This window comes from Mesocricetus auratus, unplaced genomic scaffold (assembly GCF_017639785.1).
Source record: "Mesocricetus auratus isolate SY011 unplaced genomic scaffold, BCM_Maur_2.0 Super-Scaffold_100006, whole genome shotgun sequence".
NCBI lineage: Eukaryota > Metazoa > Chordata > Mammalia > Rodentia > Cricetidae > Mesocricetus > Mesocricetus auratus.
Genome location: NW_024429190.1, coordinates 50,459,695 through 50,484,573, shown reverse-complemented (window position 1 = coordinate 50,484,573; position 24,879 = coordinate 50,459,695). Strand labels below are relative to the sequence as shown.

Below are 24,879 nucleotides of genomic sequence, written 5' to 3'. Positions count from 1 at the left end.
CTGTGCTTTTCTGGAATTAACTACAGAACAGCCCACAGCATCTTCTGTGCCAAGATTTAAAGGTCTCTTAATCTATTAAGAGTAGTACTATTTTCTGTCAGACTTTATCTTGTTCAAACTGAGAAAGGTGCTTAGAACAATGAAGAGATGGAATGAATGAACAAGTAAATGTCAGAACTGGTAGTTAAAATTGTACAGTCATTAATTTTACACGCTAAGTTGGCACTAGTCTTGATGTCATAGTGAAGTTATTTTGTAGATTTAACTGACATAATTAGTTATTGTAATTAAAGGCAACAGTACTTGATGATGTTAGAGGCCTTGAGTTATCACTTGGCAGACTTCAGAGCAAACAGAGGATTCCTAGAACAGAATATGTGAGTTGAGACCAGCCTGGTCTATAGAGTGAGAGCCAGGAGAGGCTCCAAAGTTGCACAGCCTGAAAGTGTGGCACATTCTAGGAGAGGGAGAAGTACAAGAGGCTGTGGCCTTCCAGGCTGTCTGTGGCAATGTATAGAGGCCACTATTCACACAGGACAGCTTCTTCAGACAGACTGTGGGCTTCTTGAGAAAGTGAGTTAGCATCCAGTATCACTGCACAATCTTCCTGATCTGTAGTTCAGAACCACTTAGTATATATTACTCTTTTGGAATTGGCCAGCACGAAGGAAGTAATATATGAATTGAGCCTGAAGGTATGCCTCAACAAGGCTTTAAAGCTGCCACTGCCAAGAAGAATGTGTTTTATTTCAATTATACTGAAATGAGTTCTGCTATATTTATGTATTAAAATATCTGAAGTGGTTAAATGCAGTAAGTAGTAACATATAAGGTAGTCATCAATCTCATTATTGGAGAAGGGCATTTAAGGTAGCCTCTCCACTATTACTTAGATTGTTAGTTGGGGTCATCCTTGTCTATCTCTGTATATTTCCCTAGTGCCAGATTTCTCTTTAAACATATAATGGCTCCCTCTATTATGGTATCTCCTTTCTTGCTCTCCTCTATTCTTCTCCTGACTCAATCTTCCTGCTCCCTCATGTCCTCCTCTCCCCTCCTCTTCTCCCCTTCTCTTTCTCCTAACTCCCTCTCCCCTCCCCCCATGCTCCCAATTAGCTCAGGAGATCTTGTCCCTTTCCCCTTCTGGAGGGGGGGTGTGGGGCATGTATGTCTCTTTTCGGGTCCTCCTTGTTTCCTAGCTTCTCTGGTGGTGTGGATTGTAGGCTGGCAATTCTTTGTTCCATGTCTAATATCCATATATGAGTGAGTACATACCATGTTTGTCTTTTTGTGACTGGGTTACCTCACTCAGGATGGTTTCTTCTAGTTCCATCTATTTGCCTGTGAATTTCAAGATTCCATTGTTTTTTTTTTCCTGCTGAGTAGTACTCCATTGTGTAATTGCATCACATTTTCTTTATCCATTCTTCAGTTGAGGGGCATCTAGGTTTCATCCAGGTTCTGGTTACAAATAATGCTGCTATGAACATAGTTGAACAGACTTGTTGTATGAATGTACAACATTTGGGTATATACCTAAAAGTGGAATTGCTGGATCTTGTGGTAGACTGATTCCCATTTCCTGAAGAACTGTCATATTGATTTCCAAAGTGGCTGTACAAGTTTGCACTCCCTCCAGCAGTGGAGGAGTGTTCCCCTTTCTTCACATCCTCTCCAGCATAAACTTTCATTGGTATTTTTGCTTTTAGTCATTCTGATGGGAGCAAGATGGTATCTCAGAGTTGTTTTGATTTGCATTTCCCTGATAGCTAAGGATGTTTACCACTTCCTCTATTGAGAATTCTCTTTTTTTTTTTCTTTTATCATTTTTTATTTTAATTTTAAATAGCTTGTTTTACATGTCAATCCCAGTTCCCTCTCCCTTCCCTCCTCCTGCACTCCCCTTCCCCCCAGCCTCCCACCCTATTGCCAATTCCTTCCATATAGGGGATATCTAGAGTCTGTCATTTCACTCCAGGTAGGGTCCAGGCACTCCCCTAAGAGTCCAGGCTAAGAGAGCATCCCTCTGTGCTATGGGCACACGATGACTGTTTGTATTCCAGGGATAGACACTGATCCACTGCTCAGGGCCCCATAGGTTGCCCAGGCCTCCTCACTGACTATCACATTCGGGGGGGGGGGGCGGGGTCCAGATCAGTCCCATGCTGGCCTCCTCGCTGTCGGTCTGGGGTCCAAGAGCTCTCCCCTGTTCAGATCAGCTGTCCCTGCTGGTTTTGCCAGCCCATTCTTTGCCAATTTGCTCATCACTCCTCTCTCTCTGTCACTGGGTTCCTTGGGTTCAGTTCAGTGCTTAATTGTGTGTTTGCCTCTGCTTCCATTAATCACTGGATGAAGGCTCCCGGATGGTTATAGACATCAAGTTCATTATCAGGAATGGGCATTCGAGGTGGTCTCTCCACTATTGCTTAGCTTGCCAATTGGTGTTATCCCTTTAGATCACTAGAGGTCACTCTGGCGCCTGATCTGTCTTCTAACCTATGATTCCCTCTTCCCCCTATTCTACCCCCACTCACTCAACTTCCTGTTCCCCCATGACCTACTCTTTCTTCCTCTTCTCCCCCTCTCTTCTTTCCAGCTCCCACTCCCCCCCACCCCTCGCCGTGTTCCCCATCCATTCAGAGGATCTTGTCTCAATCCTCTTCTTTTGGGTACTATGCATATATGCATATCGTTTAGGTACTTTCCTGTTTCCCAGACTCTCTATCAGTGGAAGTGCAGACTGGCACTATCCTGATCCATGTCTAAAATCCATATAGGAGTGAGTACATACCATGTTTGTCTTTTTGCGACTGGGTTACCTCACTCAGGATGGTTTCTTCCAGTGCTATCCATTTACCTGTGAATTTCAAGATTCCATTGTTTTTTTCTGCTGAGTAATACTCCATTGTGTAAATGTACCACATTTTCTCTATCCACTCTTCAGTTGAGGGGCATCTAGGTTGCTTCCAGGTTCTGGCTATTACAAATAATGCTGCTATGAACATAGTGGAGCAGATGCCCTTGTTGTATGAATTTACCTCATTTGGATATATGCCTAAGAGTGGAATTGCTCTATTTAGTTCTGTACCCCACTTTTTAACTGGATTATTTGGTGTTTGATGACTAGCTTATTGAGTTCTTTGCATGTATATTTTGAAAATCAGTGCTCTGTCAGATGTGGGATTAGTGAATATCATTTCCCATTCTGTGATCTGCCGTTTTGTTTTGTTGACTGTGTCATTTGCCTTACAGAAGCTTCTAAGTTTCAGGAGGTCCCATTTATTAATTGTAATCTCAGTGTATGTGCTACTGGTGTTATGTTCAGGAAGCAATCACCTGTACTAATTCGCTCGAGGGTACCACCTACTTTCTCTTCTAAGAGGTTCAGTGTGGCTGAATTTATGTTGAGGCCTTTGATTCATTTGGACTTAAGTTTTGTGCATGGCAATAGATATGGATATATCTGCAGTCTTTTACATGCCAACATCCAGTTATGCCAGCACCATTTGTTGAAGATACTTTCTTTTTTCCAAAAATCAGGTGTTTGTAGGTGTGTGGGTCTATGTCAGGGTTTTCAATTCAAGTCCATTTGTCTACTTGTCTATTTTTGTGCCAGTACCAAGGTGTTTTCAGGACTATGGCTCTATAAAAGAGCTTGAAGTCAGGGATGGTTATGCCTCTGGAAGTTCCTTTATTATACCAGGGTTGTTTTGGCTATCCTGGATCTTTTGTTTTTCCATATAAAGTTGACTATTGTTCTTTCAGGGCCTGTGAAGAATTGTGCTGGAATTTTGATGGGGACTGCATTAAATATGTAGATTGCTTTTGACAGGATTGCTATTTTTACTGTGGTGATCCTACCTATCTAAGAGCATGGGAGCTCTTTCCATTTTCTGATATCTTCTTTAATTTCTGTCTTTAAAGAGTCTGGTTCTTCCAGAACTGAACCTGAGGTGACCTACAGGAGGGACTCAGTTAATGTCTGTAGACAAAAGAGCCCCAAACTCAAGCTTTCCATCCTCTCTTTGAACTCTGTTTTAGTTTCAGTGGTCAAACCAAGAGTATGTGTGAACCAACTTTGAAAATTGTTTTAAAAAATTCTATCCTACTTTATTTCATTGTGTATTAACATTCTGCCAGCTTGTTCTGCATCCTTTTTTTCCAAGACAGGGTTTCTTTGTGGACCACTGGCTGTCCTGGATTTGTAGACCAGGCTGGCTTCAAACTCAGAGATCCACCTGCCTCTGCCTCCCAAGTGCTGGGATTAAAGTTGTATGCCATCATTGCCCAGCCCCAAGTCTGTACTTTACACACACAACCCAAGGGTTTTAATTTTGTGTAGTGATGCCTGTGGTTTTGTTTTTCTGACTCCCTTAGTTTCCTTAATACAAGCACTCTGACATTCCTTTGGTGCATGTAGTTAGAGTGGCCCTGATGGCATCCTTTAGACTCCAAAGGCATGTGCTGCCCTGATTTGAGCGTTTGGTGTTTTCTATTTTACTCATTAAAAAGACTGAATTCTGCATCACAAGGAGACTTAAGTTAGAAAAAAATGGGCTCAAACCTACGATTCATTTTGACTGTTATTGAGTTTGGCGTTATTGTAAAGTACTTAGGACCTAGGCTGGGATTATGGACATTGACATGATAAATCTAGAGTTTATGGGGTTACCATGGAAGAAAGATCTACTGAAAACAATGCCAATGTAAAGGAAACTGGGATGAGGTGATTCAGAGGGAGGCTTTCTGCTTACCATGCTTGCTCATTTGAAAAGCACCTCATAGGAACTAGAACCAGGGGGTAGTTACTAAGTTACAGTTCTGTCTCACTCATAGAAACTAGAACCAGGGGATTGATGGGGGAAGTCCTGTGTATATGTCAATAAAGCACTGTTGGCCAATAGGGAACCAAGATAGGTGGGGCTAGGAGTCCAGGAGGACACTGGGAAGGAGAAACACAGAGAGTCAAGATGTAATGCCATGGGGTAGGAAGCCCGGAAACCTCTCCAGTAAGAGAAATACTTAGATTAACAATTATGGAGTAAATACTTAAGTCAGAGCTAGCCAGTAAGAAACAAGCAAGGCCAACAGCTTCATAATTAATATAGCCTCCTGTGTGTTATTTGGGACTGATGCGGCTCTGGAACCAGGCTGGCAGGAAGGCTTCCCTTTATAGAGGATAGTTACTAAGTTAGAGCTCTGTCTCACTCATAGAAACTAGAACCAGGGGGTAGTTAGTAAGTTAGAGCTCTGTCTTACTCATCAAAAGATTCCTACCTATTTGGAAGGTAAGAAAGTAGATAATAGAGAGAGAGAGAGAGAGAGAGAGAGAGAGAGAGAGAGAGAGAGAGAGAGAGAGAGAGTATAGGAAAAGAGGAGGAGCAGGAAGAGGAGGCAAAATCAAAGGAGTGAGGAAGTGAAGGAGAAAAGACAAAACCTTCTAGGATAGTTAAACTCCCAAGAATTCTGGAGATGTGATAGGTTTAAACATGTTTAGGAATAAAAAAAATGATCCATGCTAGATTTGGGAAAAAGTATGAAGTTTAAAGTTCAAGTTGCCAAATCAAGACAGTCAGTTTCATCAAACAGGACCTATGTGCCAGGCACCCTGAAGGGAAGTGCTGCTGAGGAGTGCTGAGAGCCAGGTTCCAAGGCCAGCAGGCATGTTGTGATGTAAGCATGGGACTTCTTATCTTTGAAATACTCATCTTCACCTGCATTTTGGAGACCAACACAGAGCACAGATTACTTCACATGCAGAAAGTTGTCTGGAAGTGTTTGGATGATTTATCACAAAGAACAGAAATCGGGAAGAAGAGGCTGATCATAGAACTGGTATCTAGTTACAGAAAGGAAAGTTCTCCATCTTAATCTTTGTGGTTGCAATTGCACATTTGTCATGAATCTTTCATAGATTCTCCCAGTGTTTGGTAGTCTCAAGTCACAGACCACCCCTACATCCAATTCATCCATTTGCACACAGCAGACACTGTAGCCAGTATATACAACTAAAAAAAGTTTCAGGTTAGTTTAAAAGTATCCCAGAGGCAGCTTGCTCAAAGTCTTGTTATGCTGTGAAATCTGTCTTTCAAAAGTCTAAATACCATCCCTAGTTTTCAATGGTGCTCGAGGGATTCATGAATCTACAGTCTTTATCGCCTTGGAGATTGAAACTCTCATAATGTCTGGATTCAGCATCTGCACTCATATAAAAAGTGCAGCTGGTGGAAGTATAAATCAGTACAGGGCCTGCACTTTGGAGGTATCAGTCTGGATATCCCTTGCCCTAACTGCCCAGCTGCGGCCATCAAAAACGATGCGTAATAATGAACAATGTCACTCCACACTCCAGGATACCAAGACAAATCCTAGAGCTCTCCCAAATGAAAACTCTGGGAGACTGGACACATATCAATTACGTTTAACTTTTTAAAAGCATCCCACAGGAAAGAAGATCATCCAGCTATCATATTAAGGGAAACATAATAATTTCTACAGATTTGCATTTAACCACAGCATTGCAGTTTTTGAAATAGCACAGTTGACACTCTTTAACTTCTGGGGATGATAAGCTGAGCAGATCACATTTCTTATGAACACATTGCCTCTCTGAGTCCCCAGCTAAGAAGATGAGGTTGGGATTTGCCAAACCCAAGCATTTGAGGATCATTTTTTGTTGCATGAAATGGTGACATTGCATGTGCTAGATAGTTTTATGTCAACCTGACACAAGCTAAAGTCATCTGAGTGGAGGAAACTTCAATTTAAAAACCATCTTCATAGAAATCAGACTGTGAGCAAGCCTGTAAGGTATTTTTCTTGATTAGTGATTAATGGAACAGCCCATTGTGGGTGGGGCCATCTCTGGGCAGGTATTCCTGGGTTCTATAAGAAAGCAGGCTGAGAAGCTAGGGGGAGCAAACCAGTAAACAGCACCCACCCATGACCTTTGGATCAGCTCCTGACTCCAGGTTCCTGTCCTGACTTACTTTGATGTTGAACAGTGCTGTTCAAGCTGAATAAATCCTCTCCTCCCCAAGTTGCTTTAGGTAGTGATATTTCACCGCAGCAAGAGTAATCCTAGCTAGGACACTGTGCAATTATTATTCCATCTATGTATGAAAAATTCAGTAAAGTCTTAGCCTAATCACCCTTGAAAGTTATTTCTAACAGTATATGGCATGATAATTTGAAAAGAATACTAGAGGTTCATATAAGCATGCACAATAAAAACATTGTTATTCTGAGAGTTCATTGCCTAGTATGCAAGAAGCCTTGAGTTCAATCCCCAACACACACACAGACACACAGACACACACACACACACACACACACACACACACACACACAAGTAAATGAAAAAATAGAAACAGTAAGGCAGCCTTGGGCAGAAGCTAAAGTAAGTGCGCTCTTGTCTCCTTTTCTCATTTCATATGAAGATGCAAGAATTTAGAAAGCATTATGGTGTATTACTCAATAATTTGAATAAGTTCTGAAAACTCATAATGGAGAAGTCCTAACTGATATTCATTCATTTACTTAAGAAACACTTGGTTTCTACCCCATTGTAGCTATCAAGGAAAGAATAGTAAATACAATAGACTGTAAACCACAGTCTAACCAGAGAAAAATGCTAAAGAATAGCTATATGAACACATGCTATTACAGCCGTTCCACAATAGAGGGTTAGGAGTGCATGGGAACAGTGAGGAGGAAGTAAATACAAGCAGAGAGTCATGGTTCCAGTGTAGGCATCTCCAAACAGCAGTGTCCACAGTAAGAACATGAATAAAGGAACTGGGACTAATCCCTTCTATTCCACAGAATGTACTACCAGTCCATTGAAGGGCATGTTCAAGCCTGTGACTTATATCCATTCTATTTCATGGTTTCAATTGGGACATGCAAGCTGAAATGAGCCCTTTTCTCCCCAAGTTGCTTTTGGTCATGGTGTTTTATCCCAGCAATAGAGACCCCAATGAGAACAGTTTTCTATGGTTTGAATGTACTACAGCTTGTCTAATCATCTATTTCAGAATATGTTGGATGCTTTCAGTTCTAGGCTGGTACTTCCATTTCCTATTGACTTTAAAATGTATTAATTACAGTTATGATATAGTGCTTATTTTCCAGGTCAATACTTAAGATTCTTGAAGTCATATTGCTTTTGATCATGATATCATTTTCCTGTTTCTGTTCAGGTATGTTAATGTTTTACTGTGTTCTAGATGTTTGCAATGCTATATTATAGAATCTCTGGGTTGTTTTATCATCCCTGAAGAATTTTGGGGTTTGTTTTCTTAGGCTCTTTAATCACTAGCATATTACCTAGAATAGGTGGTTTTGTGTATTGTTAGAGTGGGTCTATGTGGTGGTTTGAAAGAAAATGCCCCCCCCCAAGGAGTATCACTATTAGGAGGTGTGACCTTGTTGGAGTAGGTGTAGTCTTGTTGTAGGAAGTAAGTTACTTTGGAGACAGACTTTAAGGTCTCATATTTGCTCAAGCCACACCCAGTGAGACAGACCACTTCCTGTTGCCTTTGAGTCAAGATGTAAGGACTCTCACCTCCATCACCCTGTGTGCCTGCATGCCCACCTTGTTTCCCATCACGATGATAATGGGCTAAACCTCTGTACTGTAAGTGAGCCACCCCATTACAGGTTTTCCTTTATAAGAGTTGCAGTGGTCATGGTGTCTCTTCACGCAATAGAAACCATAACTAAGACAGTCTACTTCAGGGTTTTTCCTTATTCTTATGACTTAAACTTTGTTCCTAAATTATGATGATTTTGGAGATTTAATGAAATTACATAAGTGGGCTAAAAACAAACTCTAAGTTCAGTTTTTTTCCATTTCATTTGTAGTCTGTAGCTGTATTTCCCTTTGAGGTTGCCTTAGCCACCTTTTCTGCTGCTGTGAAGAAATTACCCACAAAAGCAACTTAAGGTAGAAAGGACTAACTTAGCCTCACTATTTAAGAGTATTGTCCATTATGGTAAATAAATCTCTGAGATAGATGCTTGAGGGGTCTGGCCACATTTTATCCACAGTCAGTAATCAGAAAGCAACGGACACTCTCTTCTCAGCTAGCTGCTTCTTTGTATGCGATCCAGGACATAAACCCAGAGAATGGTGCTGAACTCTTTAGGATAGGTCTTCCTCTAACCCAATCTCAATTGATTTAGCTGAGATAATCCCTCATAGGCTCACCCAGATAACTCAAACTAAGTAATCCCTCTCAAGAGTACCTGGAGGCTTGTCTCCTAGGTGAGATCACGCCCTGTCTAGTTGACACTTTGGACTAACCAAGAATCTGCCATCTTGGCTTCTTGGGCTCTTACCTGCACATTGAAATGAAGCTGATACTCAGCATCTGCTATTGGCTACTTCTTTCTGAAAATTCAGGTACCACCATCCATGCTTTGCCTCACTCAGCCAGCAAAACTGCAGTTTTCCACTGAAGTGCTGCTGGGGAAAACCGTGTGCCTAATGGCCTAGTACAACTCACAATTCTTTTGAGGGCTGGTTCTTTTCTATCTTTTGCTTGTTTTCAGTCACTCATGTCTTTAAACAGTATTAAAAATTAGCCGTTTTCATAACTTCTGTCTATTGGAGAGTTTGATACAAACTACTCTGCCTTCACTTAAAGCACTTTGATTTTTAATTTTGGCATTATGTTTGTTCTTTTTTTTCTATAAGAAGTGCTTGTAAATTCCCCATCCAGCTGCTTTCATGGATGAGTTCAGCTCCACTGAGGGTCAGAAACTAAGTCTGTTCACTGTTCTCCACTTGTTTACCAAGCAGAATTGACATTATTCTTTCATGTGTGATTTTACAAATAGCTTAGAATAAATCATGATGGACTTGAGGCTGATCTTAGTCATAGGTATTCATTACAGTTCAGGTTTAGGTTAAGTGTATCCCCCAATTTTTCATGTGTTGGAAACTCCATTCTCAGTGTGACAGTGTTGGAAGGTAGATCATTGAGAGTTACATCCTAGTGAGTGGGGGATAGCTGTCCTTGGAAGGGGCTTTGAAAGCCCCAAATTTTTGTCTGGCTTTCTGCTTTGTGACATAATCACTTTGTCCTACATGTAACTTACCACCAACCATAGTGGTAGAGGTTATATTATACTATTTAAACTTTCAGCCTCCAACACTGTGTGTTAAACAACTGCTTTTAAAAAAGTGAAATCATTCTGCTTCAGCTATTTTATTACAATCATGCACAACTGATACATACGCTTTTGACAATTTATGTAGTTTTCAGTGTAATTTCTTTAAACCACTATTCTCAAATCTGTAAATTGAGGAGCTGGTTTGTCCTTAATAACAACAAACAACTCTTCAAAACTATGTTTTCCTGCTAAAAAACATCCTGGGCACCTCATCATTAATGAAAATAATAGAGATAACATTAGTAATATATAACACATTACCTGGACTTTGTTCATCTCCAGCTTATTCTTTTCATTGGCACTCTGGTCTTGTTTGCTTGCTCCCTTCTTCTGAGGGCCTTTTCCAAAGAAAATGTAATTTACAAAAGCATATTCCAGCAGAGCCAGGAACACAAACACAAAGCAGCCCATCAGATAGATGTCAATCGCTTTGACGTAAGGAATCTTTGGCAGAGTCTCCCTGAGATGAGTGCTAATGGTTGTCATGGTCAGCACCGTGGTAATTCCTGCGAACAGAAGACTGAAGCTTAGCTGAAGGCACCTCTGTGATGTCGTGTTTTCCAAGGGCAAGAAGAAAAATGCCATCCCTTAATGTGCTGCGTTGACGGAAGTGGCATGCTAAGCCACTAAAGTACATATATATCTAAAGACAAAATGGCAGGGTTTCCCCTAGATTCTGTTACTAAGACATGACATAGAGCACAGAGATAATGGAGGGCTAGTGACATTTTAAAAATAAGCACACAAATATAAGGAAGAAAGCGGTGAAAAAGCAGAACAAATTCCACTGTCAAAAATAAGGTGGAATGTGACAACCAACTTGGGAAGTTATTGTCTGACTTTCATGTACGCATTGAGTTATACATGCACAGCACACACACATACATGAAATTTAAAACACGTACACATGCGCACACACGTTAGAATTTTCACACACACACCTGAAATTTTAAAAAGTTCCCTTGGAATCCCACTGTCAAATGTATCTGTTATGTAGCTACACCCATCCTTAGCTACATCCTTTCTTTCCTTTTTCTCCACATGTCAGTCATTCCCCCTGGAATCAGTCCCTGTGAATCCACAGTAGTCACCGCCAGATCTAAGTCTAAGTCGGGGACCACTTTTGGGGTGACTAACTTAATCTCATGAGCATATAACATACCTCACAATTTCATTTCACATTTTCAAGTCATTTGTCTCTCAGGCGTGATTGCCAAGAGAAGAAAGACATTTAAGGTATTTTGTGATTTGCATCAAGAATTCTCTAATACAATAAAATCTTGTTGCTTTGGTTTTTGAAATATTACCTCTGTTTCATTGGTTCCAGAGCCTGTAACAAATTCATCTCGTAATGCTAGAAAAAGGTTGATTAAAAATATCAGCTTTTAGATTGGATGAAAAAACTTGATGCCTACAAATGTAGCACAGGTTATGTTTTGTCTGCCTTGTTAAGTCTCAACGGTGTTAATAGTGTGTATCTTGTTTGACAGCGTACTGATTATACTGTGTTGATAATGGTAATAATGGAATAATGATCGGGGGAAAATAAGAAACACGAAAAGAAACTAGATTTTGTGTAAACAGTACTGCAACTCCTAATATCAGGATTTCACATTTGTCTAGTATATCACAACAGCCCACTGAATATGATAGGGGAAATGAGCTATATTGCTTAGTATGGTGGTGGATAGTTTGTGCAACATGAGGCCGTGTCTCAAAAAACCAAAACCAACCAACCAAATAAAATTCTCAGATGAATTATCTTCATGTAGTTCACCCAGCTATAAGCTATGTATTTAAAATTTTAAAATAAAGCAAGGGACTTGATGGTAATATCTGAAATAAGATGAGAGTTATTAAACAAAGACAGGCTTTGTGAAGAGGATGAGAAGAGAGTGGTGTGGGGGAATGAGAGGGAGGAAGAAGGAAAAAGGGGGCTGCTATCATCTGGCAAGGGATAATGCTAAACTGCAGACTTCCTGATACAGCTCCTCAGGAGTACCATGGAAAGGTAGGGTACAATTTTTTCCCATTTTCATCCATCTACCTGCAATTTTAATGACTTAATTTTTCTTTACAGCTGAATTATATTCCATTGAGCATATAATTATATTTTCTTATCAATACTACTACTACTAATAACAGCAACAATAAATATAAAGTCAGAAGGGCTGTGGGTTGGAGGTTCCTGGGGAGAGTTAGAGGAAAGTAGTGGTGGGATGTGATCAAAATACACTGTACAGATGTATGATTTTTCAAAGAATAAATACAAATATTATTTAAAGAAGTAAAATGAGTACAGATCAATGATTAATTTAAATGTCTTGGATTGATAAGAACTCCATCATAAGTGATCTTACTTGTTTCTTTGAATAAAACTTTAAATTTCATAGAATATAGGAATATTCTTTTTATATAGTCACTAAATTTACATTTTTAGTTTTGTTTTAAATTAGAAAATAGTAAATAAATGTTTTAAAATTTTTGTATGTTAAAATACCTTAGTTAATATTTTAAGGATCAAAACATAATTATATATTAACATCTTTATATATATTTGGCTTTATAAAATTATGTGCTTTTGTAAGACTGTGTGCCTGTGAGTGCAAGTACCAAAGAAGGCCAGAAGAGGGCATAAGATCCCCTAGAGTTGGAGCTACAGGTGTTTGTGAGCCACCCCACATGGGTGCTCTCTAAGAGAGCAGTACAAGCTCTTAACTGCTAAGCTATCTCTCCTGTTTCTCTAATATCTTTAATGAAAATGTCATTTGCTTTGAGAATAGGCATGTATAGACAATGAGAATACATATATTTTTGAATTTTTTCCCTTGTGTAGATTGGATATCATTCAGGGTTTTCTTTAACCCTAGCATATGCACATGGCTGTGTTCCTATTAAACCAGTATGTTGGAGATGCATATATAACATGTAAAACTATTTGTTCTTTTTCTTTATACATAGGACATCTTAAGGTTAGTTAGAGGCTGCAAGCACTTGACTTTGCAAGTCTTATGTACTCAGGCAATAGAAGAGGGTTGGAAACATGCCAATTAGTCTTTGTGTGAAACGATATACTCATCAGTTAATCCAGCTTAGCAACTGAGAGAAGAGGTATGATATGTTATCTTAGCCAGAAGTGACATTTCCCCCTTTTCCCTGTCTCCCCGAAACTGGAATGATATCTAAAATGGGTCTGAGTATTAAATAACGAGGTATACCTGCACATGGCTACTTGAGATCATCAGACACATTTTACATACCCTAACTTTCCAAAAAATTTACAATCTCAATATAGCTTTCCAGTTTTCAACAATTACTCAATCATGGTAAAATTAATTCTGAATTTTGTTCCACTGAACAAGAAACCATTTTTTATTCTGACTCAATCACAGATCATTAATATAGCTGGTGAATTGTTTGTGCCTTATTGAACATAATGAGTTATATTTAAGGCAAAGACTAGGATTTGTATGTTTTAACTTCAGTTAATCAAAGGATACTATTTCCCAACAATTGATACAGCTTGCTGACACTCAAAAGGTAAGTTTTCTCCATGTTTATTTTAAAATAATGAGTTACCAGTGTTTTAACAGTCAAAAGCAGGGAACAAAGAGAAGGCTAGCGACATTTGGTTAAAAAAATTACAGTGTAATAAGATTCTAACATGCAATCCACACTCATTCAATGGGAAGAATATCCTCAAATTTTTGCAAATCCTAAAAGATATTGCACTCATTATAAACACTCTTATAATTCATCTTGGATATTTTTATTTATTTATTTATTTTATATATATTTTTATTTTTAAATTTAAATTAGAAACAAGGTTGCTTCATATGTCAATTCCAGGTCCCTCTCCCTTTCCCTCCTCTCCTCCCACACCCTCCCATCAACCCCCTCAATATCCCCTCATTTCCCCAGGGAGGGTGAGGCCCTCCATGGGGGTGTCTATAGTCTGTCATTTCATCCAGGGCAGGGCCTAGACCCTCCCCCAAGAGTCCAGGGTGAGGGTGCATCTCTCATTGTTGGATAGGAGTCCAAAGTCCATTTGTATACCCAGGATAAATACTGATCTACTACCCAAGGCTCAATAGATTACCTAGGCCTCCTCACTGACACCCACATTCAGGGGGTCTTGATCAGTCCCATGCTGGATTCCCAGGCATCAGCCTGGGATTCAAGAGCTAACCCTTGTCAGGATATCTTTATTTTGAAGCATCCTATTGCAGTCTAGTTCTTTCACTTGCTATATGAAGGTTCTGCATTTGATCCCTAGCATTGCCTCTTTGTTTGAAGGTCTGCTCTACTAACTATAAAATGCATTACCTAGTGCGACTCTGGCTGCAGATGCATCATAGTTGATCCAAAATGACACCCAGGACAGAATTGTAATCAGCGTGGAAGGCATGTAGGTTTGCAAAATGAAGTAGCCGATGTTTCTCTTTAGACGAAAACTTAGTGATAGACGTGGATATGCCCCTGGGTTTAAAAAAGAAAAAAGGAAGGAAGGGAGGGAGGAAGGAAAGAGGGAGAGAGGGAAGAAGAAAGGGAGGGAGGGAGGGCAGGAGGGAAGAAAGAAAGATCATCATTTGATTAGAATTACCACCTCCCTTTCATCCATGCATGGATTATCAGGGAAGAAACATCTTCACCTGTTGTGAATTCCACCTTCTTGGACACCATCTTGTAGTCAACAATTGAAAACTGAGGAAGCTCGATTTTATTGACCCCAGTTACTGCTCCCTCTCCTCCATTCCAGTAAAACTCGATGTCGTCAGTGGTATAGCCATCTGAAGTGAAGAAACACAGCTTGGTCACACAGAGCACAGTTAATTTAGAGATGCATTCTGAAGACCATCTTCCAGCCAGAGGGAATATTCGTAGTGCACTGGGACAAAGAGTATCATTTTGAATTTGAATAGCAGATAGCTCCTACATAGAATGCTATTTCTGATGGATTAGGGGTGGCTGTGGTGAGGAAAGAGACTCATCTGGCTTAGTGAGCATAAGCTCCCTGAACTTTTATTACCTTGTATTACTGCTACAAATTTGTCTTTATTGTATCTATGGATGGGCACTCTTTTATTAAAGCAAGGGGTGTTTGCACTCCAGGGCTCTGGAAATGGATTTGGATTATGCATTATCTAAGAACAAAAATGGAATTAAATGTTAAGTATAGTTATTAAAAGTGGAGCTTATGGGGTAATGAGAATATAGTGAATTATCAAACCTTGAATAAATGATCAAGGCATTTAAAAATAAACACACATTTCATTTAAAAGAGTAACCAGGCTTATATCCTTCCATTGTAGCTAGTATTATTATAGGTAACATATAGGTAAAATCTTAGGAATTACATACATTCTTGATTATACTAGGTACTTTATGAATTATTGATCTCTTTGGATCTCTGAGGGTGGGCTTTAATGTCAAGGAACCTGGGGAAGATTAAAGACAGTTGAAAGTGTGCCCCTGGCTTTGGCATGGAAGGTCCTATGTTCATGGCCTGTTTTCTTCCTCTGGTCTGTCCCTATTTGTCAGTGGCCTGGTTGCGTCATGGTGGTGTATAAGAGTAAATTGTATAATAATGCATGGGTATGTTTTTAAAAGTCTTGAAATAATTCAGCTCATTTAAAATCCATTTTAACCAGTTAAACACACATTTGATTTTTCCATTTCTTTTTGCATTCAACTCAAATAAAGACACATCTTTTTTTTTTAAAGTAGAGTTACTGACATATTTCAAAGGTAACCCTACGAGCTCTTTGTAGTATGCATTATGCTGGCCTACTTTTGACTACAGCAGCAACATCTTTCCAAGATTTTTTTATAAGTTTAAAATTTGGAAGCTGAGTAAAAGTGTCAAAGAATTGCATGAATTTACCACTTCAAGAGTGAAATAAATTTTAGTCATTCTTCTTATCCCCCCTTTTTTGGTATGTATGTCTAAAAAAAACTATCTCAATTTTACTTCTTAAAATAATTAAAGTTCCTCTTCAAAAAATTTTAAATTCTCATTCCTGAATTTATTGAACAATAGCTGGTTTATACTTGACTCCCTATAAAACTACCATTTATAGGAACATAATATCATACATTTAATTTCTCATTAAACCATCACCGATTAGATTAAAGAACTTGCCTTCTCTCCAAAAAGTAATATTCATATGAAAGAATCCATCTATAATGACCTAAATATAGACATGGAAATAAAAGGTATTTACTGTTGTGCATAAACATTGTTTCTGAGAGGCTGCAAGATCCTCTTGACTTTTTAGACTTAATACAATCTACCTTGGACTAATTGATGCATTGGAGATTTATGTCAAACTTGGGTATGAATATGTAACACTGATGCTTAACATTGGCATATCTGGTAAGAATTCATGAACAGCTCTACAGGAGATACAGAAGTAGATTGTTTGGTGATGGGTAGATGGGTATATAAATAGATGAGTGATGGATGGATGGAGACACAGATAGATGTATGATGAATGGGTATATGGGTGATGGATAGATGGAGGGATAGATATGTGATGGATGGATTGATAAGTGGATTGATGGGTGATGCATGAATGGATGATAGGTGATGGATAGATGAATAGATAGGTGATGGATAGGCAGACATACAGACAGATAATGCAGAAAGAAAGATGGATAGATAAACACACAGATGTATATTCTCTACATCCAGGAATGAAAAGCTTCTGTCTTGCTCTAGGCGTGCTACATTAACAAGGTGATAGATTTCAATCTCCAGCTGCTGCTTCAGTTTTCAGAATCTAGGGTGGGGGCAGAATTCTAGCAGAAGTTCAGTTGTGGGAGTCACAGACAGTTTGTAGTTTGAGTTAAGAGAGAGGGGTGTAGGTGAGCCAAACTGGCAGCCCTGTTAGCTCCTACTTCTGGGCAACAGCATAACTCTAAATAAAACTGGAATGCGACAACCAGCCAAAGCAGATTTTAATATTCATGATAGTTCTCTCTTATGTAAAATTTCTATTCCCACAGTCTAGGTGGCCCAGTTATATTAAATGGAAAATTCTAAACATAAACATACCATGAGCTTGAACCATACATCATTCTTAATTGTCCTATGAAATACTGTGCTCTCCTGCTCTAACCCACCTACGACATGAGAGGCCTCTTTGTCCAGCTCATCCTTGCTGATCTGTGTATGCTTCCCACTCATTTGCCACGTAGTAGTCATGTCAGTTGTCCAATCAACTGTCTCAGTACTGCAGTGGTCACACTCCAGTAACCCTTGATAGTGAGACTGTATCCACACAAGCCCGCCTAAAATTTGTTACAGATGTCATCATGGATGTTCCACTTACTATTATTTCTGTTTCATTGTGGTTGTTATTTATTTTTTATTTTGCCTAATTTATGTTCTAGATATGTACATAAAGGAAAAGCATAGTGTATGTGGGATTGGCGTATGTCATGCTTTGGGCACCTATCTCTGAACATCTAGAAACATCTCCCTGGGGATGAGGAGGGACTATAGTATTCAACAACTTATGCAGACAGTCAGTGGTCTGGGTCTTTATTTCCAAGCTCATTTCACTTTGTTTAACTAAAACTCATTACTCACAGTGCTCTAGGCACTGAGATAATTACAGATGATTTGGGAGAAAAAGAGAATGCTCACTCCAATTTATATAGATGCTGGAGTTCTCATGGGAGCAATAATGGCAGCTGGATCCAAGCAAAGAATGGAGGCCTAGAAGTACACTATTATTCAAAGGTTACACAAGAACATTTTGCCACAGAGAGAGAACATCAATTTACTCACACCTAAACAATCTATTTACCAAAGGTTTTCTTTTATGAACCAGTGACTTCACACAGCGTTTCAGTCTGAGTACTCCGATACCAAGGATGTTGTTTCCTAGCAACAACCACAAAGAAGCACTCAGAATTTCCTCCCAGCCCCTGGGGACTTCTTAGTGATGCAGAAAGTACAGATAAAATTAAGTTGATATCAACAGATGAAGATTCACTGAGTTAGTATGATGTAGAAGTGTCTGAACATTAGAATTGTTTGAAATGCTTTATTTTGGATGAATTTTCTACTCTGCAAATAAAATTTACTCCCCACTGTACAGTGAAGCTGTATGGGTGATCAGATATTGAGAGAGAAAGAGGGAGAGGGAGAGGGAGGAGGAGGGGGAAGGGGAAAGGGAGAGGGAGACTCATCGTGGAGCCCTGGCTGACCTAGAACTTAATATGTATACCAGGCTGGCTTTAAACTCACAAAGTACATCTGCTTCTGTTTCCTGAGTGCTGAGACTGAAGGGGCGAAGCATGTATTTGGGTATAGTATGATTCTTTCATCCTTATGTTTCCATCCTGTGGTTATCTGACTTCTCCCTTCCAACAGGGGATGGTACAGCAAGAGGACCCTCATCAGTTGCTGGTCCTTTGATTTTAGACTTATCAACTTAGGGGACTCTGAGCCAGTGAAATTTTTGTTGTTAAAAAAATGTTTATTCTACCATACTCTGTGATAGAAGCACAGAACAGGCATAGGTCTAAAATAAACAATTCCATTGTTGTGCCTTGGGCCAGATTATCTGGAAATGAGCATGTGACATGAGTTGTTCTGGAGAAACCTAGGATTCTTGTATAATAGTTGCCTGAGAGATCATTTCTCTCTCTTTTAGATGTTACACACAAGAAACCCTGAATAACGTGGGCAGTCCAGATATGAGAACTTTCCTGATCATATCAGTTATTATTCACACCTAGTGAGAAGTCCCATGTCTCACTCATGGTCAGCATTTCAACCATTGCAGTCCTTTACCACTCATTGGTCTGGATGCATGATGTCCTCAGGGGCTCTACTGGTCATAGGAGTCAGAGTTTAGTAATGTTATCATGGTTAAATATAAGCCTATGCAACTATCCACTTAATGTTTGACTGCTGTATAACAGTTTGAATGGTTATCTAGTAGTGTTTTTGGGCACTCAGCATACATTTTCTCTGGTGATGGGGCACTTAATTAGAATTTTATGTAATTATTAGACATTGTGTCCTTTAAGAATTATTATTATTGTTTTTTGGTTTTTCGAGACACGGTTTCTCTGTGGCTTTGGAGGCTGTCCTGGAACTCACTTTGTAGACCAGGCTAGCCTCGAACTCACAGAGATCCGCCTGCCTCTGCCTCCCAAGTGCTGGGAAGAATTATTTTTGGCATGTATGTGATCACATACATGTATGGATTCACATGCATGCATATGTTTGGAAGTTAGTGGTCAACTTCAGATGGCGTTCTTCAGGAAACAGCAGCTCATTTTTTGAGTCAGGACTTTCACTGAGACTTGCAGCCTGCTGACTTTGGTTTATTGGCCAGCAAGCTCAACTGGCAGAGATCTGTCAGTACTGGAGTTACAAGGTATGCATTACCATGCTAGTTTTTTCTTTAGAACATACTTGTGTTTTTTGTTCCATAATTTCTACTTTGCTTGTTTTACATCATGCCTATTTAAAGGCTTATGCTTCAGACATACAGTTTTTGTTTATGTTTTTTATCTATTTGTTTATTCTTATAGTATTGGAGGTTGAACCTAGAGCCTTGAACATGGTATAGTATTTACTATACCACCGACATTATGTTTTGACTATATTAAGATGAGTCTCCTCTACTGCTGATAGAAGTGCAAACTTGTACAGCCACTTTGAAAATCAGTATGGCAGTTCTTCAGGAAAATGGGAATCAGTCTACCACAAGACCCAGCAATTCCACTCTTAGGCATATACCCAAAAGATGCACATTCATACAAGGATGTATGTTCCACTATGTTCATAGCAGCATTATTTGTAATAGCCAGAACCTGGAAGCAACCTAGATGCCCCTCAACTGAAGAGTGGATAGAGAAAATGTGGAACATTTACACAATGGAGTACTACTCAGCAGAAAGAAAACAATGGAATCTTGAAATTAGCAGGCAAATGGATAGCACTAAAAGAAACCATCCTGAATGAGGTAACCCAGTCACAAAAAGACAAACATGGTATGTACTCACTCATATATGGATATTAGACACAGAGCAAAGGACTGCCAGCCTACAATCCACACAGCCAGAGAAACTAGGAAACAAGGAGGACCCTGAGAGACATACATGCCCTCCACCCCCTGCCAGAAGGGGAAAGGGACAAGATCTCCTGAGCAAATCGAGAGTGTGGAGGAAGGGAAAAGGGAGTTAGGAGAAAGAGAAGAGCAGAAGAGGAGGGGGTGAGGAGGACATGAGGGAGCAGGAAGATTGAGTTGGGGGGGGAGAAGAATAGAGGAGAAGAAGAGAATAGATACCAGAATGGAGGGAGTCATTATAGTTTTAAAGAGAAATCTGGCACTTGGGAAATGTCCAGAGATCTACAAGGATGACCCCAACTAACAATCTAAGCAATAATGGAGAGGCTACCTTAAATGCCCTTCCCTGATAATGAGATTGATGACTACCTTATATGCCACCCTAGAGTCAGTAGATCAGTATTTATCCCTAACATACAATGGACTTTGGAAGCCCATTCCACATAGGGATATTCTCTCAGCCAAGGCACACAGGGGAGGAACTAGGCCCTGCTCCCGACTTTGAAAAATTCTCCATCAAAGGCCTCACCCTCCTTGGGGAGCAGAAAGGGGATGGGATAGGGGGTTGGTGGGGAGGCAGGGGAGGAGCAGAGGGAGAGGGAACTGGGATTGATTTGTAAAACAATCTTGTTTCTAATTTAAATTAAAAAAATAGAAAAAAGATGCAATTCATTTTTTGTAATAGCCAGAACCTGGAAACAACCTAGATGACCCTCAACTGAAGAATGGATAGAGAAAATGTGGTACATTTACACAATGGAGTACTATTCAGCGGGGGAAAAAAAAAACCAATGGAATCTTGAAATTTGCAGGCAAATGGATGGCATTAGAAGAAACCATCTTGATGGAGGTAACCCAGTCACAAAAAGACAAACATGGTATGTACTCACTCATATATGGATTTTAGACATGGATCAGGGAAGTGCCAACCTTTAATCCCACTGCCAGAGAGTCTGGGAAACAGAACCTGCATCCAGTGACTGATGGAAACAGAGGCAGACACCCTCAGCTAAACACTGAACTGAACTCCTGGAACCCAGTGACAGAGAGGGAGGACTGATGAGCAAAGGGGTCAAATTGGGCTGGTTTAACCCACAGAAAAAGCTGACCTGAACAAGTGGGAACTCATGGACCCCAGACTGAATGCTTAGAGGCCAGCGTGGGACTGATCCAGACCCCCTGAATGTGGGTATCAGTGAGGAGGCCTAGGCAATCTATGGGGCCTTTGATTGTAGATGAGTATTTATTCCTGGCATACAAATGGACACTGGGTGCCCATCCACAATGAGGGATGCTCTCTCAGCCTGGACTCTTCCTGGAAGTCCTAGGCCCTCCCTGCCCTGAACGAAATGACAGACTCTGGAGATCCTCCATGGAGGGCCTCACCTTCCCTGGGGAAAGGAGTGGGGATTGGGTGGGAGGCTGGTGGGGAGTGGGGGAGGAGGGGAGGGAGAGGAAGCTGGGATTGACATGTGAAGCAAGCTTGTTTAAATAAAAAAATCTTTAAAAAAGTAAAAAAATTACCTAATTAATTTCACTCACTATTTTAGTCCATGGAGAGTTTTATTTCTTTGTTTATTTGGGTCTTCTTAGTTTCATGTTATTTTTAAATTGAGAAAATATGTCCCTTATAAATTTCACTTGACTGAGATGAGTGTGGAATGGCAGAGACAAGGAGTGAGCCCTTTTATACTCTTCTGGCAGTATCCCTCTAGGCAGACATAAAAAATTCTAAGCAGCATTTTGTGTAGAGTCACCATCATTTATCCATTACTATTTATCTGATTGTTTTAGCCTCAAGTTTGCTTTTCTGTGTCGCAGTTTCAAGGATCACTTGCTTTGAATCCTCATCAAATGAGAGCAAATATGCTTGACTTCGATTTAGAGAAATGAAGCTGCCTCATTCATATTGCAGAACATTTGCTACACTGTAAAGATGTGTCTTTGCCAAGGCACCTTCTGATTGGTTTAATAAAGAGCTGAATTTCCAGGGAGAGAGAGGAAGAGGAGGATGAATCTGATCGCGTGCCAGAGAGATGCTAGGAGGTGAAGAATAAGCAGGACATGCAGGAGGAGAGGTGGTAGAGTGAAAGTAAAAATATGGGTTAGCAGTATTTATCCCTAGTGCACAAACGGATTTTGGGAGCCCACTCTCTATGGAACGATACTATTTCAGCCCAGGTACATGGAAGAGGGCCTGGGCCCTCCCCCAAATGATGTGACAGACTTTGATGATCACTCATGGAAGGCCTCACTGTCCTGGGGAGCTGGTGGAGGTGGGTTGGGGGGTTGGTAGGGGACATGGGAGGATGGGAGGGAGAGGGAGCATGGGGATTCATATGTAAAATATTTCTAAATTTAAAAAGTTAACAAAGCAAAAAATGTGGGTTAATTTAAGTTATGAGAGCTAGTGTGATAAGCCTAAGCTAATGGCCAAGCTTTCATAGTTAATAAGTCTCTGTGTCATGATTTGGGAGCTGGCTGGTGGGACAGAGAAAGATTCCTTACACATTGGATTACTGATTCTGTCTACATCTTGAATGTTGCCCAGACTGAATTGATCTCATCAGCCTACCTGTCAGCAGAATTTAGACTTCTTATGTTCTGGAAAAACTGAATGATGTCTTTCTTACTGTCAACAACCATTGCCCTGTGGTGTGTGAGCATCAGGCTTATGAAAATAAAGCAATCTCTCCCACCGATGCCCAACTTTAATGAATGCAATGGTGCTTCGCTGTGTCCTGTCATGCAGATGAATGTGCTTTAGGGACGTTTCTGACAAAAGATCAGAATCATGGTTGCTCTAGTGGTGAAATGAAAACATAATCATGAGGAAATGCTAATCTTATTAATAAATGAGCATCTTGCTGCTTGTTTCCAAAAACATTTTCTCAAAACAAACAGCCCTTACCAGCCATATTTTAGTTGTATTAGCAGTTAAAGGGCAGAATATTTTGTCTTGGAAAAAAATTAAATATTTTTCTTCCAACTTTTTGTGGCATGATAAGATATAGATTCCTTTGTTCACTGCTTCTGACACTAAACTCCCAAACTGCTGGAATTTCCTAGGTGACAAGTGCATCTTTTGTTCTAATGAGGTGACTCTCACAAGGTAGTCAGTAGCTTCAGGATGGGGACAGGTTTCCAAAAGGCCAAACCTCATTTAGAAGCCTGAAATTTTTAGTTGTGTTTCCAATGCTGAAGGGAAGATAGTCTAGAGTTTGTGCTATCAATCAATGCATCTTTCCTGAAAATCCTACATGATGAGGCTAAGAGAACCTCTGGGCTGGTAATCACATCAAGGTACTAGGAGAGGGCAGGAGAGGGTCCGGGCCTGTGCATCCTAAGCCACACACTGCCATCCATACCTTACTGTATGCCCAGCTTCCATCTGACCATTCATGAGCAAACCCTTTACAATTGCAGTCTAATAGAGCCTGAGCTCTTTTCCTGACTCCCCTGACCTGTTTGGCAAATAATCTTGCTGGAGCTTGTTAATGGGAACTACAAGGCTATGTCAGGTTAGATCTGGTGTGGGTATCCTGGATCCATTCCTGTGACATCTGAATTGAGAGGATAATCTCTTGGAGGACTGAGCTCTTTTTTTTTTTTTTTTTTTTTTTTTTTTTGGTTTTTCGAGACAGGGTTTCGAGGACTGAGCTCTTAAAACAGTAGAGTCTGACCAACTCTGGGGCATAGGTGTCTGGACTAAACTGAGTTGTTACACATTGGACGGCTTGTGAAAATCTTCTTTTTAGAAACATGAGCAAAAACCAGTTAATTTTCTGCATGCTATTAACAGTCACGGGGTAGATTTCTCTGAGATACCTTTTGGTCATTGTTTCTTTTATAGTTTTGAAACCCTTTGATGCTATCAAAATATTTAATGACCATTCCAACTTCTTGCACCCTTATCCTTAAAAATATCACTTTGTGGGAAAGATGGCAATAAATAGTGACTGCTAAATCTTGTTCTTAATTTCTGCCAAGTTCTTGGTACAGTCAGCCCAAAAGGATGATTTTCACAGTACTCTAGCTAAATAAAGCATGCACTTGTTGCAAAATTGCTGAGAAATTTGTGTTTGAAATTTAGACAACTTTAAGTTTAATATATCTGTCATGGAAGGGGAAGGACTTGTCCTTAGATGGAATCAGGCAATTACTATGACTGGATGACAGTAACTTCTGATCTTGATAAAAATCCTTCTGTACTTGGGAATAGGTGACTGGTAATTAAAAAAGACTTTATAGAATGTAAGATGATTCCCCTTCTTCGGAAATATGAAGAAGAATTAAACCTTTAAGTAGAAAATTTAAGTGTGTCAATATTGAAATGCTATTAAGATTGTTTTAAAACATGATTTAAGCATGGGGGCTGTTTAAGAATTCTTGATCTATATGGAGTTGCTAAAGTTGTTTGTCACTACTTTATTGTCAAGTTAGAGAAGGGAGTCACCTTCAATTTTGAGATATACTTAATACCACCAATTTAATTTTATTTCCTAAAGAAGAAAATACCCTGGACTGGAGTGTAAATGAGATCATGAAGGAGTACAGCAAAGGCTAAGGATGTTATTTGGTAATTACAATGTTCTGTTTGAAGCTT

General features: G+C 39.8%; 1 protein-coding gene across 1 annotated transcript in view; it reads right to left on the bottom strand.

The window, feature by feature from the left end:
• The window catches only part of Gabrb1 (gamma-aminobutyric acid type A receptor subunit beta1), a 418,614-nt gene that overhangs the window by 18,857 nt on the left and 374,878 nt on the right, over positions 1-24,879 (bottom strand). The window contains exons 6-8 of the mRNA XM_005080793.3: positions 14,832-14,969; positions 14,506-14,658; positions 10,441-10,685 (exon numbers count right to left, since the gene is read on the bottom strand). Of these exons, the coding sequence (XP_005080850.1) occupies positions 10,441-10,685; positions 14,506-14,658; positions 14,832-14,969 (536 nt within the window). The remainder of the gene's footprint in view (positions 1-10,440; positions 10,686-14,505; positions 14,659-14,831; positions 14,970-24,879) is intronic.